This window comes from Malus sylvestris, chromosome 13 (assembly GCF_916048215.2).
Source record: "Malus sylvestris chromosome 13, drMalSylv7.2, whole genome shotgun sequence".
NCBI classification, from domain to species: Eukaryota; Viridiplantae; Streptophyta; class Magnoliopsida; order Rosales; family Rosaceae; genus Malus; species Malus sylvestris.
In genome coordinates, this window is record NC_062272.1 from 576,124 (window position 1) to 587,703 (window position 11,580).

Genomic DNA, 11,580 nt, shown 5'->3' on the forward strand with positions numbered 1-11,580 from the left:
AATTTCCGACCAAAATTGAAACTTAAAAGCATGGGAAGAACATAGAAGGTAAACAAAACGTATGAGCCAGCATGACTTAACCGTCCCAAGTTCCGAAGCTATGGGTCAGCATAGTCGCTCTAACTAATGTGGTTAAACCCACGAGTAACCTGAGTTTAGGGCCACAAGTTTCAGTAATCTTATTAAGTGCCTTTAAACAGGACCCTAAATTGGAAACTCTCATCTTTTTTACCTCACGATGGACATTAACTACCATTCAAAACCTACTTGCAAATTGAGAGGGAAAACCTACCATTCAATTTATATTCAGGCCAGTGGACTAGTAGAGGGCGAAACCAATGCCCCCCATCGTTTAGTCAACCATCCACCTTCACCACCCTAAACACTCCAATCCACTTTCCCAAACGCCTTCGTTTCCATTCTGTTCAACCAGATGACAAAACCCCATCGCGTCTCTCGCCTTAGAGCTTGCGGTGCAACCCCCACAAGCCAGAATCCATAAACCTTTGAAGACGACCGGCAAGTTTACGCCATGAAAGGAAGCTTGCAGTCCCAGAACAGGTACGACGCTTCTGATCCTTTGCAACAATCATTATGTTCAAAGTATGTAAAACTATCACACAATGCACATTTCTGCATCTCACCAAAAATACAAATGTCCAGAAAACACCGACCCGGAGTTCATGAAACATGAAATTCTGCGACTTTAAGTTTCTGAGATTGTTAAAAACAACAGAGCAACACCAGTAAGTCTGATTCAAGACAATCAAAATAAAAGGTCATGATTCTTACATATTTGACAATCCCTTAAAGGTCGTTTCTCTTCAACAAATCTACCACCCCCTGCTAAGAACCAACACTCGGAATCCAATAAAGCTGCTCCTCAAAGCCCATAGTCGTCACCTTTTCCGCCTCTTTCCAATATTTCGTCTCCCCATTGGGTGGATAAGCGTTTCAAAGTTGCGTATTTGTAAGTCCGTTCTTCAGTTTCTGTCAGCGGGATGTTTCTAAATCCTCTCAGCGAATGGGATGATATTGTGTGATCCCACGCTTTGGAGGCAACTTCCTCAAAATGAAAAGGACCAAAGAAGAAGGCAATATCTCCACCAACTGCAAAGAAAGGGCAAGGCCGCAAGGAAAATTTTAAGGCGAGAATTGAAGATCCAATGAATGGACCAAAAGACTTACTCCAAAAACATAAACCAGATGCTTACCAGGTAATATATGAAGTTTAGAACCGGGTGATTCAAAACATCAAGGTTTGCAGCTTTATCGAATGCATTGAAGCACATCTGTAGCACAAGAGAAGAATAATGGAAGCTTAAGTGAGGAAACAATAAATCAGATGCATACAATTCAACCATGGCTTTAACATCCAATCGGAATTTTTGGTCGTATACTTGTGCACGCACATGATATGTACCATCTATGTGATTTTGATTGTTAAAACTATGACCAACTTAAAGACATCAAACGTTCTCAATTCAAGGAGTAGTAGGTAGAATCCATAAAAAAAAATCAAGCACTCACCATTACACATCTGACAAGGAAACATGTAAAACATATGGTTGTCACATAACCAACCTGTAAAAGTCACAAAACAGAAGGAAAGTGAGTACATCTGCAGATGAGAATTTAGAGGTCCTCAAAACAATCTTTTTCAAGTCTTTACCTCCTGCAGCTTCTTACGTCGTCCCTTTGATTCTACAGGAAATCTCTGCAACATCAAGAAGAGTCTGCCAGAAACAAAAGCATTAGAAGATTGCCCATAATCAGAGGATTGGTGTTATTACCAAATTCTCTCCCAGATGAACATATGCAACGGCTAAGGTAACTGCTACCGAATTAATACTTTATGCGTAACTTTGACATAGTAAGATTAACTATAGCATGTACAAGATACTAATCTTCTGAAAGTAATGACATTCCATCACATAAAGGGGATGGTACAACACAGACATTTTATCCCTCACCCATCTTACAGGTGCCCATAAAAAATCATTCAAACTTCATGAGAGCCAAACTATCTTAACACTATTTGAGAAGAAATCTCCTCCCTAAAGGACAAAAAATTTAGAAACAATCAAAGTATAGAGGGTGTGAGAAGGAGTGAGGGAGAAGTAGAACTGTTTTTTCTAGTACAACTGTACAACCTAAATTCAGTGGCAGCTACACATAAGAAACACAAGGCAATATGACAACTTTCAACGAATCCATTAAATATGATGCATTTATGAAAATATAGTTGTTCGTGAAGGCTCAGTATAGTGCTTATTTGTTTGAATTATTTGCTTTTCTGGGCTACGCAACGCTGGCAAGAACATCGTACCTACTTAACTTAGGCCACATCTCCTGTGTGTCTTAAAGGTCCTGACGTGTGATGTTGGTCATGTAGAGCCAAACACAGTATGAATTTGATTCCAACAAGTAAACTTATGTGAAGGCAAGTGAATTTCAATTTTGCTTTTTGTTACACTTTATTTCCTTTTTATTTCAGACGTACACAGGACAATGTGATTTTGCAAATGTAGCGTTTCATGTCAGAAAAACCGGCAAACAACCAAATGCAGATCAATTACCTTCCACCATATAGAAGAAACCCAAGCGCTGCGAATAAGGACACACCTGCAAGAATATGTCTTAGAATAACAGATTATCGAGATAAACTACAAATCTTCAAATACTATATGTACCTACTGAAAAAAAATACCTGCAAAGAACATCTTAGATAAGATGAAGAGAACTGGGATAGGCTTCCACCACAATATCAGCCACATAGCAATCTGTAACAAGTAAACCGAAACAAAAATACTATTATATGTAGCATTCCCAACTCCCCAGATACTTCACATTATTAACTAGCAATATACATAGAACTGCACAGACAGAGGTGCACCACAATAAGCGTAATCAGTACCATATCAACTACAATGAATATCCAAAAAGTAGCCAATTGTCCTACTTTAAATAGGTACCCGTACACATTCTCTCCACTATCCAGTAAAACAATCCCCAAACTTCTACTATAATATCTGAATTATTGAATTCATCAAGACCAATATTTTTGATATATTTTCAAAGAGTTTCAATCCAATTAATACATAGGCGGAAATGAGCAGAAAACTCTTTTAAACTGTATTTGACATAATGAGTGGCAAAGATGAAGCTGAACTTAGCAAGACAAACAGGTGAGTAGGAGATTAAATGATATATGTATATACGTGCGTGCGTGTCCACAAAGATGTGAGGAAGATGATCATCGTTTGCAATATGTCAGAGAGAGATAGAGAGAGGAATGATTTCGTTATAGAATATAAGGAATGGAAAGTGTTTCAACTTTAGTTTTATTTCCCATTATGGAAAATATAGATACAGCATGGTCTCGATCTCCTTTCCATCTTGGAATAATATTAGTATAATGTGAAGATAATTAGTTAATGAGTTCATTAGCAAGGACCTTGAGGAAAGGTAAATTCCAAATAATACGCACGTGCACAGAGGAGCAGTTTTTCCTTATCCAGCACAAATGAGTTACATCTCGATATTCCTAGCCAGCATGACATTTAACAAAACCATACACCCCTTGGGTGCTTCCAGTCAATTGTAGGCCAAAGCATAAACTGTGCACACACCTAACAAAATCATCACCCTGCTACCTTTATCTACTTTCTTGCATTTTAAAATATCTAATAAAAAAACTCGCTAAACCCCTTTGGGTGCTTCCAGTCAGCCGTAAGTTAAAGCATAAAGAAAATCTAAAACCCTCACATGCCACTCCTGTTAAACATCTCTTATCCTTCCAAACTTAGTAACTTTGTCCAAATTACTTTATCTTTCTCTGAGCCCTTTGACCCCATTGCACATATCTATCAGTCTTGATTGCTCGAATGACATCTGGTTGCAACTATTTTTCATCAATACACACCAAAAAAAGGTTCTTAGGAACCATATTCATGAAAGAGATTTTGTGTAAATATGCGGAAGGTTTCTTCAGAAACCTTTCAACTGCATTGTTTGTATAATAAAAAATTCTACATATAAGTGAACAAAATAAACAATAAAAAACATGGCAAAAAGAAAAATAAGATGAACGTTGTGCTCTATTCAGAAACCATGACTTGCTTCCATGCAGAAGAATCCAACTCCAAAAGCTCCCTTTTGTCGGGACTTAAAGTGACACAGTGGATAAGAAATTTCACCTGAATCACATAAACCACAGCATTGATAGTCAAGAAGCTTGGCCTCAGTCCATCTGTAGAAACAGCACGTGCCTGTTCAATTTACACATAAGGGTCATAATCAAACCGCCTTAGTCCAACACCACTCCCACAAAAGAAATCATTTACATAAGAGTATTTGAAATGAAATATAACCTGATAGTAAATTTCGGCCCAGAACAGAACCAAGAGTGCATAGGTTGTGAAGAAAGCAAGACTCGGCATATCAAGCAAGATATGTTTGACAATCTGACAAGAAAACACAAAAAATAACTTAAAATCTACTAAAAACAACTAAACTTAAGAAAATGGCACTGACGAGAATTCAACCTCCGGATGCAGATTCTGCACTTGCCGGCGGAAAACAAACACAGCTGATCGAACTACATGAACAGAAAAAGGAGAAAAATAAGTAAACACTTGCACACAAAACAAATCATGAACGCAATTAAAATCCCGAAAATGCACCAGCCGCGACAAATAAGATACAAACCTCCATTGACAACGAAATTAAGAAAGTGGAAGACTTTCTGTGTGGTCCAACCGTACTCCGGCACTCTCAATTGTATCCGAATCAATTGAACCTAGTATTTAATATAAATACCAAATTAACATATAAATCTTCACCAAATCTCTGCATTAATCTTGAAATTAATAACAGTGCATGATAGAATTGAAACATAAACACACACACACAACTCCAAAGTACTAGCTGAATTTTTTCCCTTCAAATTCGAAGCAACCAAACGAAAACTACAAATCTTAGCAAACAAGAATCAGAATTCAGCTAAACAAATAAAATTGTCACATACAGATAACAGATATATACATACATATATATATATATATACACACACAAATATATATAGTATATAGAAATAGATAAAGATATACATAGAGATTGAGATGCATACCAGGGCAACGACGGCGACGAGACCGTAGAGAATAGCGAGGGCATGAAATATGCGGTCTTGCCAAATAGAGGAGGCATTGATGTTGTGCCACCAACTCGATGCCTCTCCCAGGTTGTAAGCTATCACCGCCGACTCCACCACCCCGACGCCGCCGCCGCCGCCGCCGCCTCTGCCACGCGCCATCCGAACGCCACCAATTCCTACTTTATTTTTCTTTAACTTTTTTTTTACCTATTTATTGCTTATATTAATACGTAATTACACAATTATTACTCGCTTTTCTGAATCCTAAAACCGAAGAGGTTGGAGAATTGAGAAACGATTTTGGAATCGCCCCGCAAGAAAGCGAAGAAGAAATAAATAAATAACCAATCAAATCCAAACCAATTTAAATTCAATCGCCAATGTGTTTTCTTTTCTTTTTTTTTTTTCCTTGGAGAAATTGGAAATAACAAAACGGCCGGCAAAAATAGGAGAATTCGAGCCCGAAGCGGAGGTGTGGGTATTGGGGTTGTTGGGCTTTTTACACTTATGGGCTTGCAGGGCTTTTTTCTCGAACGCTTCCGGTTGTATTCACAGCGGAAAATTGTAAACGCTTGCGGGATTGCCGCCTCCATATTGTGACTCTTATCCATTTACATGTAAGGCGGATTCGTTGCACCGCTTTTTTTACACATATTTTTTTGGAGCTTGTTTTTTAATGTATACTAATAGTCTAAACCGTTTATTTTTTAGAACATTATTCATGGATTATTCTTGTAAAAAAATAGACAAATCTAAAATCATTAAAATATTCAATTGTGGTGGAAAAAATGAACGGATACGATTCTACTAAAAGAAACTAAAGCTTTAATTAAACGGTCATAAGAGATTGTGTGATTTTTGGTAGACATGACTTTAAAAGAAAGACCTAAATATATGTGTGATTTTTTGTAGACATGACTTTAAAAGAAAGACCTAAATAATATATAGAGGAAATAAAATTTGTGTAAAAAATTATGTAAAAGTAATGTGATGGATCCACCTCTATAAAATATGGGTATGGAGTGAAATTTAAAAAAAAATTAAAAAGAGACCTGTTTTGTAATGATAATATGTGAATAAACACGTGTGAAATAAACTAATTGTTTAAGGTATGTGATGAGTCCAAAAAGTCGGTGAATCTCATTAATTTTGAGTATCACATACCCAAAAACAAAAGCATAAAATAACCAGACAAGGATTGTCTGCCTTTCCACTTTCGGTGCCTTTTTCGTGCCCTCCTATTTTGTATGGTCACGGTTAAGCCATGTCAACATAAGATAAAAATGAATAGTAATATAAAATGTTGACGTGGCTTAACCGTGATCACACAAACAAGAGGGCACGGAAGGGCATCAGAAGTGGGAGGGCAGACCATCCTTGTCCAAAATAACCAAAGAGGGTCGTCCCCATACATACTATGTACTAGTGTGATTGTCATCTGAAGAATGTTTTGCACATTAATTCAATGCATAAACCATCTCACCAAATCATAAACTTTGTGTTGGTGTCTTGTATTCTTTCTTTTCCATTTTTTTTCTTCAAACGAATGTACTTAATTAGTACAAGATAGAAAGACCAAAATGCCTCTCATAAGAAACAGTAGGTAAAGTAAAATGCTCAAGTAAGAGTTGCAATTCAAGATACAATACGAGATCCACACAAAATTAGGTCCGTAAGCATATGAAGCAGCATAGACCAAATTACCGCCGCCACCATATCCTCAAATAAAGTCAAACTCCGAACCGAGAAAGGTAGACATTAGATCCAAATCTCCTTCACAAACCCCTGCAAATATATACAAACAAGTATCATATGGATACAAAGTAAAGCTAAAGAGTATGTAAAATACACTTACTGTGATGGAGGCCACATAACACTTGGTCTCGGGGGGGGGGGGGGGGGGGGCGTGGGGATTCGGCATACCTGTTGGGGAAGGGGAAGTGAGGGAGGGAAATGGATTTGATATCCAAATTCAGATCGTAACCCGCAGATCCGAGCACATGATAGGGTGGTGATCGAATATCACGTCTAAAGAGGAGACAGGAAGGAAAAGTAACAAACAGATAACAGTAAAAACAAGCGAAAAACGCCACCCACTGCGAAAAGGTCTACTTTCAGGCTTTCAGCGGGTCCAAAACCTTACGTTGTCTGCAACATAATTAGTCCCTGCGAAAGTGAGACCGACCGACTGCGACGTGACTTTCCTTCCTTCCCTCACTCACTGCAATCTGTGTACGACCCTCTCTCTCTCTCTCTGCAACTCTCAAGCTCCTCAAAACAAGCAAAAAGCATACCCACTCGCCCACGCATTCATTCATTCGTTTCCTCCTTCCTCCTAGAGAGAGAGAGGGGGAGAGAGAGAGAGAATGGTTGAGTGAAATTCTACATCAACGCGTTGAATTGCATGATATTGTCACCCTCACATTTCCATGGATTACGAAAGGATCCAAAAGCCTCAGGTGCCTCTCACATTCCATCGTTTTCAAACTTAATGTGCAAAACTCGAAACATTTTCTGTCTTTATCTCCAAAACCCATCATTCTTTATCCGTCAATTTCACGAATTTGCTTCGAAGTTTTTAGCTTTCTCATTTTTTGGGTACAAAAACAAAGACCCATTTTTGAGTTTATCGGGTCGCTTATTGGGGATTTGAAAGTGCAGGTGGGCGGTGGGGGATTTTCCCCAGGGAAGCTGAGGAGTATGCTACTGGGAGTAGAGAAGAAGAGGAAGGAGAATGAAGATACTGAATCTGCATTCACTCTGAGATCTCAGCCTCCTGACTTTGACGATCAAGCTGGTTAGCTCTTTATTTTTCCCTTTTTTAATTAATCAGTCATTATTTGAATCTTATATTTCTTAGTCTTTGAATTAAGCTAGCTACTGGGTCTGTGGCGATTCCGGTTTAGCAGAAAGCAGTCAAATTTCGTATTTTCTTTTCAATTTTCCTCAGTTTTCTCGAGAAACAAACAAAGGTAGTTAACCATTGCTTGTAGCCGAGCCTAATTAAACTTTTAAAAAATGATACTTTGTGGTCAACATATCAGAATTAGTGAAATTTATTCTTGATGTTCTTACCCTTTCGATGTTTGACTGGATTCTTGCAGGGGGTGGTGCATCTGATAACTGCAAAGATGTGGATGTTGTGAGTGTTCATCCCAAATGCTCGACTACGAATGCTGCTGACTCATTAGGCCCGGAGATGGGTAGCGACCAGCGATTGAAGGATAGCACATTAGTCAATTCAAGAATTAGGAGCCAAGAAGACCCTTCTTTAGATTATGGTAGTGGGTGCGATGCTATGAGTGTGTCCGCCTCCATGTTTGAGTTTCAGAAGGCAGAGCGTGCCCCACAAAGGGTGCCTCTTGCCCCGTTCTCCAAACCAGCGCCGTCCAAATGGGATGATGCGCAGAAGTGGATAGCGAGCCCAACTTGGAACCGGCCAAAGATGGGACAGGTTCAAATGCAGGGTGGGCAAGGGGTTGGGTTGCAAAAGGTGGGTAGCTTTGGTTATGGGAGTGGACAATCGAGCTGTAGCACAAAGGTGGTTGTTGAAGTTCCAGATCAAAAAGTAGATATTTTTGAAGAACCTGATACGAAAAGAATTGACACAAGCCAACCTAAGACGGCAAATGGGGGGCAGAAGTGTGTAAGTTGGGAGCCTGATCCATACCCCATTGCCGATTCATATGGCAAATCGGTGCTCATGGTTGAGAGTTCTGTCGGAGAGTCGGCAAGTAAGAATGTGGTTTTCTTCTTGTTTCATGACTGCATCCTTATTTATCGAATAAGACTTTCAGCACTGTAAATCAAGTTGGTGCGTAGCAGGAATTTCACTCAATTCGGTGTTCTAGAATGTTTTTTTACACTTTCAGTAGGAAATTTCATTCAACGCTTGAACATTTTAACAGTCAATCTCTTCAGTACAACATTTTGATACATACCATTTTATTATAGAAATCCATGCCTAATAGGAACCGAGTCGGTGTCCATCTTGTCCTTTAGGGAGTCTGGTGTGGGAAATGATTTGAAGAACGATGTGTTTGTTCTCGTGTTATTTCATATTGTTAAGTGAGGCCTATCAGAAAGAAACTGCTTTTATAATTGTTTATAACACTCACAGATCTTCCTGCCTTCTCGTAAATTAACTTTCGTGTGCAATACTTTACAAGGTGAGCTTTAGGCGACAACTTGGAACTAACTAGCTGCACAATTTGCATATGATTTCACAGTCAATCTTAGCCAGCATGATTCTTCTACAGCCTTTCATGGGACAACAATATTTATTCCTCCTCCTTCAACAGCAAGGTCGATGTCAATGAGAGACATGGGGACAGAGATGACACCTATAGCTAGTCAGGAACCCTCCAGGACTGGAACTCCCGTGGGGGCAACAACACCAATTCGCAGTCCTAATAATTCAAGTCCATCAACTCCTAGCAGAGCTGCACCCACTTCATCTCCGATTGACCAAAATACTAACAAGGAGTTGTCTGAAAAGGAGTTACAATTGAAAACTAGGAGAGAGATAATGGTTCTTGGGACGCAGCTGGGTAAGATGAACATCGCTGCTTGGGCTAGCAAAGAGGAGGATAAGGATGCATCCGCGTCACAGAAAACTGTACTGGAAGAACAGCCGGGTACAAGTGTTATTGAGACACGTGCAGCAGCATGGGAGGAATCTGAGAAAGCCAAGTATATGGCTAGGTTAGTTCATGCCGCCTTCTTTTGTTTTTTGTTTTTAATACAGTATCCATCTCGTACTACTGTAACTGGACTGTTAGATAATGATGCTCGATTTTTAGGGACACATTGATATTTATGCTGCATTTTCAAATTGTGGAGTGATCATGTGGCCATGCAATTATCCAGGTTCAATCGTGAAGAGATGAAAATTCAAGCTTGGGAAAACCATCAGAAAGCGAAAACAGAAGCTGAGATGAGGAAAATCGAGGTACTTTAAGTTGCTTTCTGTTAGAAAGCTTGTTGTGCCAGCCATTCTGTGTTCCAAATATCATATGTTCTCTCTTTTTATTATTTTTGAGAAAAAATCTATAGAGTAATTTACAAACTCTTGTTAGACGTCAAAACAATATCCAATTTACGCCAGCCGGGCTGGACTGATTATCTAAAATTTAAGATTGGCCAATGTTACCTGGAACATAAACACTGACCATTCTAAACTGCAAGAGGGTGGGTCCTAATGAAGAATGCACTCGCTAGGACTTCTTCGGGTTTTCCCGAAAAACCCTATAGTACCTGCTCATTATGACACAATGCGATGTGGACATGTGGTCATTGTGTTGTGCGAGAGCTTTAGGTCTTTGTTGTCACAACCAAAAAAATGAACAGCAGGCCAGCCTTGTATCAGGTTGAGTTCTTTCGGGCCACGTAGTTCTTTATCACATATATCTTGTTAATTGGTTACTTGTTTGCTCGGATACTTGAAAATAGTGTACACGTCTTGTAAACATAGAAAACCGTCAAGACATTGAACTTGTAAATCTATGCATTCTCTTGGAACCTTTACAGTTTATTGAAACAGACAGTCGTTGCTTCCAGGTCGAGGTTGAAAGGATAAGAGGACGCGCTCATGGTAAGCTTATGAATAAGTTAGCAGCTGCAAGACATAAAGCTCAAGAAAAGCGAGCTGCGGCAGAGGCCAAGAGAAACCGGCAAGCAGCAAAAGCAGAGCATCAAGCAGAGTACATTCGCAAAACCGGTCGCATCCCGTCCTCGTTTTGGTGTTGGGGTTGGTGCTGTTGATATTGGAATCACTTTCTGCAAATGTACGTCCATGCTAATGTAAAAACCTAAACACTTGATTTGGCTCAGGTCAATAAAAGTCAGCAAGTACTCAAATGTAAGTATCATCAGCAAGAGAAGGGTAATGTTGTCACATTGCTTAATTTATTTGTTCTTTGGGTAAATTACAATTTGCACCATCAAGTTTGAACTGCACCGAAAAAGGGTAATATTGGCCTTTCACATTTTGTTTTTTGACGAATTTGGATTCGATTAAGAAAAAAGTAATTTCATTGCAGTTGTGAGAATGACAGTGTTATTCACACACTCTTCAATTCATTCGATCTTATTATAAAAAATTGAGACAAGTGTGAGAACCAAAAATGATTGTGTGTGAGTGGCACTGCCCTTGCGGGAACCATGAAGGGGTAAACAGCCAGTTTAAGACTTACCGCTTCCAAAAGGCACCGATGTCCGGTCTTCCAAAATGCGACAGAAAAACCACTTTGCGAAACAAAAACTAGGGATGTTGAAGTTGATAGTATCTTATGTATCCATGTCACAAAATAGCAAACACGTAAGTCGCTATGTCGCCTAAAGCACTTACCAACATGATTACAAATGACATGAGTGTTTACTTGGCTTGGCTCGAATGCGTATTCTATAATCATAGATATATTTAA

The 11,580-nt window shown here is 39.1% G+C and overlaps 2 protein-coding genes across 8 annotated transcripts; one reads left to right on the plus strand and one right to left on the minus strand.

Annotated features, from left to right (window-relative positions):
- Nucleotides 1–363: 363 nt before the first annotated feature.
- On the plus strand, nucleotides 364–11,082 carry LOC126596154 (uncharacterized). Of its 7 annotated transcripts, none has more exons than XM_050262644.1 (8): nucleotides 364–561; nucleotides 1,711–1,830; nucleotides 2,368–2,443; nucleotides 7,817–7,952; nucleotides 8,260–8,889; nucleotides 9,385–9,859; nucleotides 10,025–10,106; nucleotides 10,715–11,082. In XM_050262644.1, the coding sequence occupies exons 4-8, from the start codon at nucleotides 7,856–7,858 to the stop codon at nucleotides 10,916–10,918; spliced, it is 1,488 nt and encodes a 495-aa protein (XP_050118601.1). In that variant the 5' UTR covers nucleotides 364–561; nucleotides 1,711–1,830; nucleotides 2,368–2,443; nucleotides 7,817–7,855; the 3' UTR covers nucleotides 10,919–11,082. The 7 variants fall into 7 exon arrangements, with proteins under 7 accessions (XP_050118601.1, XP_050118602.1, XP_050118600.1 ...); XM_050262645.1 differs by lacking the exon at nucleotides 364–561 and adding an exon at nucleotides 1,076–1,217 and having other exon boundaries at nucleotides 2,320–2,443; XM_050262643.1 differs by lacking the exon at nucleotides 364–561 and adding an exon at nucleotides 1,076–1,217.
- LOC126596158 (tobamovirus multiplication protein 3-like) lies at nucleotides 681–5,508 on the minus strand. Its single transcript, XM_050262650.1, has 11 exons — nucleotides 5,132–5,508; nucleotides 4,711–4,801; nucleotides 4,548–4,600; nucleotides 4,374–4,466; nucleotides 4,200–4,271; nucleotides 2,711–2,783; nucleotides 2,580–2,625; nucleotides 1,673–1,736; nucleotides 1,531–1,584; nucleotides 1,215–1,292; nucleotides 681–1,110 (listed from the first exon to the last, which is right to left on the minus strand). Exons 1-11 carry the CDS (start codon nucleotides 5,312–5,314, stop codon nucleotides 1,018–1,020), a joined length of 900 nt encoding a protein of 299 aa, XP_050118607.1. The 5' UTR covers nucleotides 5,315–5,508; the 3' UTR covers nucleotides 681–1,017.
- Nucleotides 11,083–11,580: the final 498 nt, after the last annotated feature.

What these genes read in the sequence shown, in the direction of transcription:
- LOC126596158 (XM_050262650.1), bottom strand. Translation starts at nt 5,314, where the DNA reads ATGGCGCGTGGCAGAGGCGGCGGCGGCGGCGGCGGCGTCGGGGTGGTG. An exon ending in TGCAGAATCTGCATCCGGAG is followed by an intron (nt 4,467 to 4,547) that starts GTTGAATTCTCG and finishes TTTTCTTGTCAG; the next exon opens with ATTGTCAAACATATCTTGCT. An exon ending in ATCTAAGATGTTCTTTGCAG is followed by an intron (nt 2,626 to 2,710) that starts GTATTTTTTTTC and finishes ATATTCTTGCAG; the next exon opens with GTGTGTCCTTATTCGCAGCG.
- LOC126596154 (XM_050262642.1), top strand. Translation starts at nt 7,585, where the DNA reads ATGGATTACGAAAGGATCCAAAAGCCTCAG. An exon ending in AAAGGATCCAAAAGCCTCAG is followed by an intron (nt 7,615 to 7,816) that starts GTGCCTCTCACA and finishes TTGAAAGTGCAG; the next exon opens with GTGGGCGGTGGGGGATTTTC. An exon ending in TGACTTTGACGATCAAGCTG is followed by an intron (nt 7,953 to 8,259) that starts GTTAGCTCTTTA and finishes GGATTCTTGCAG; the next exon opens with GGGGTGGTGCATCTGATAAC.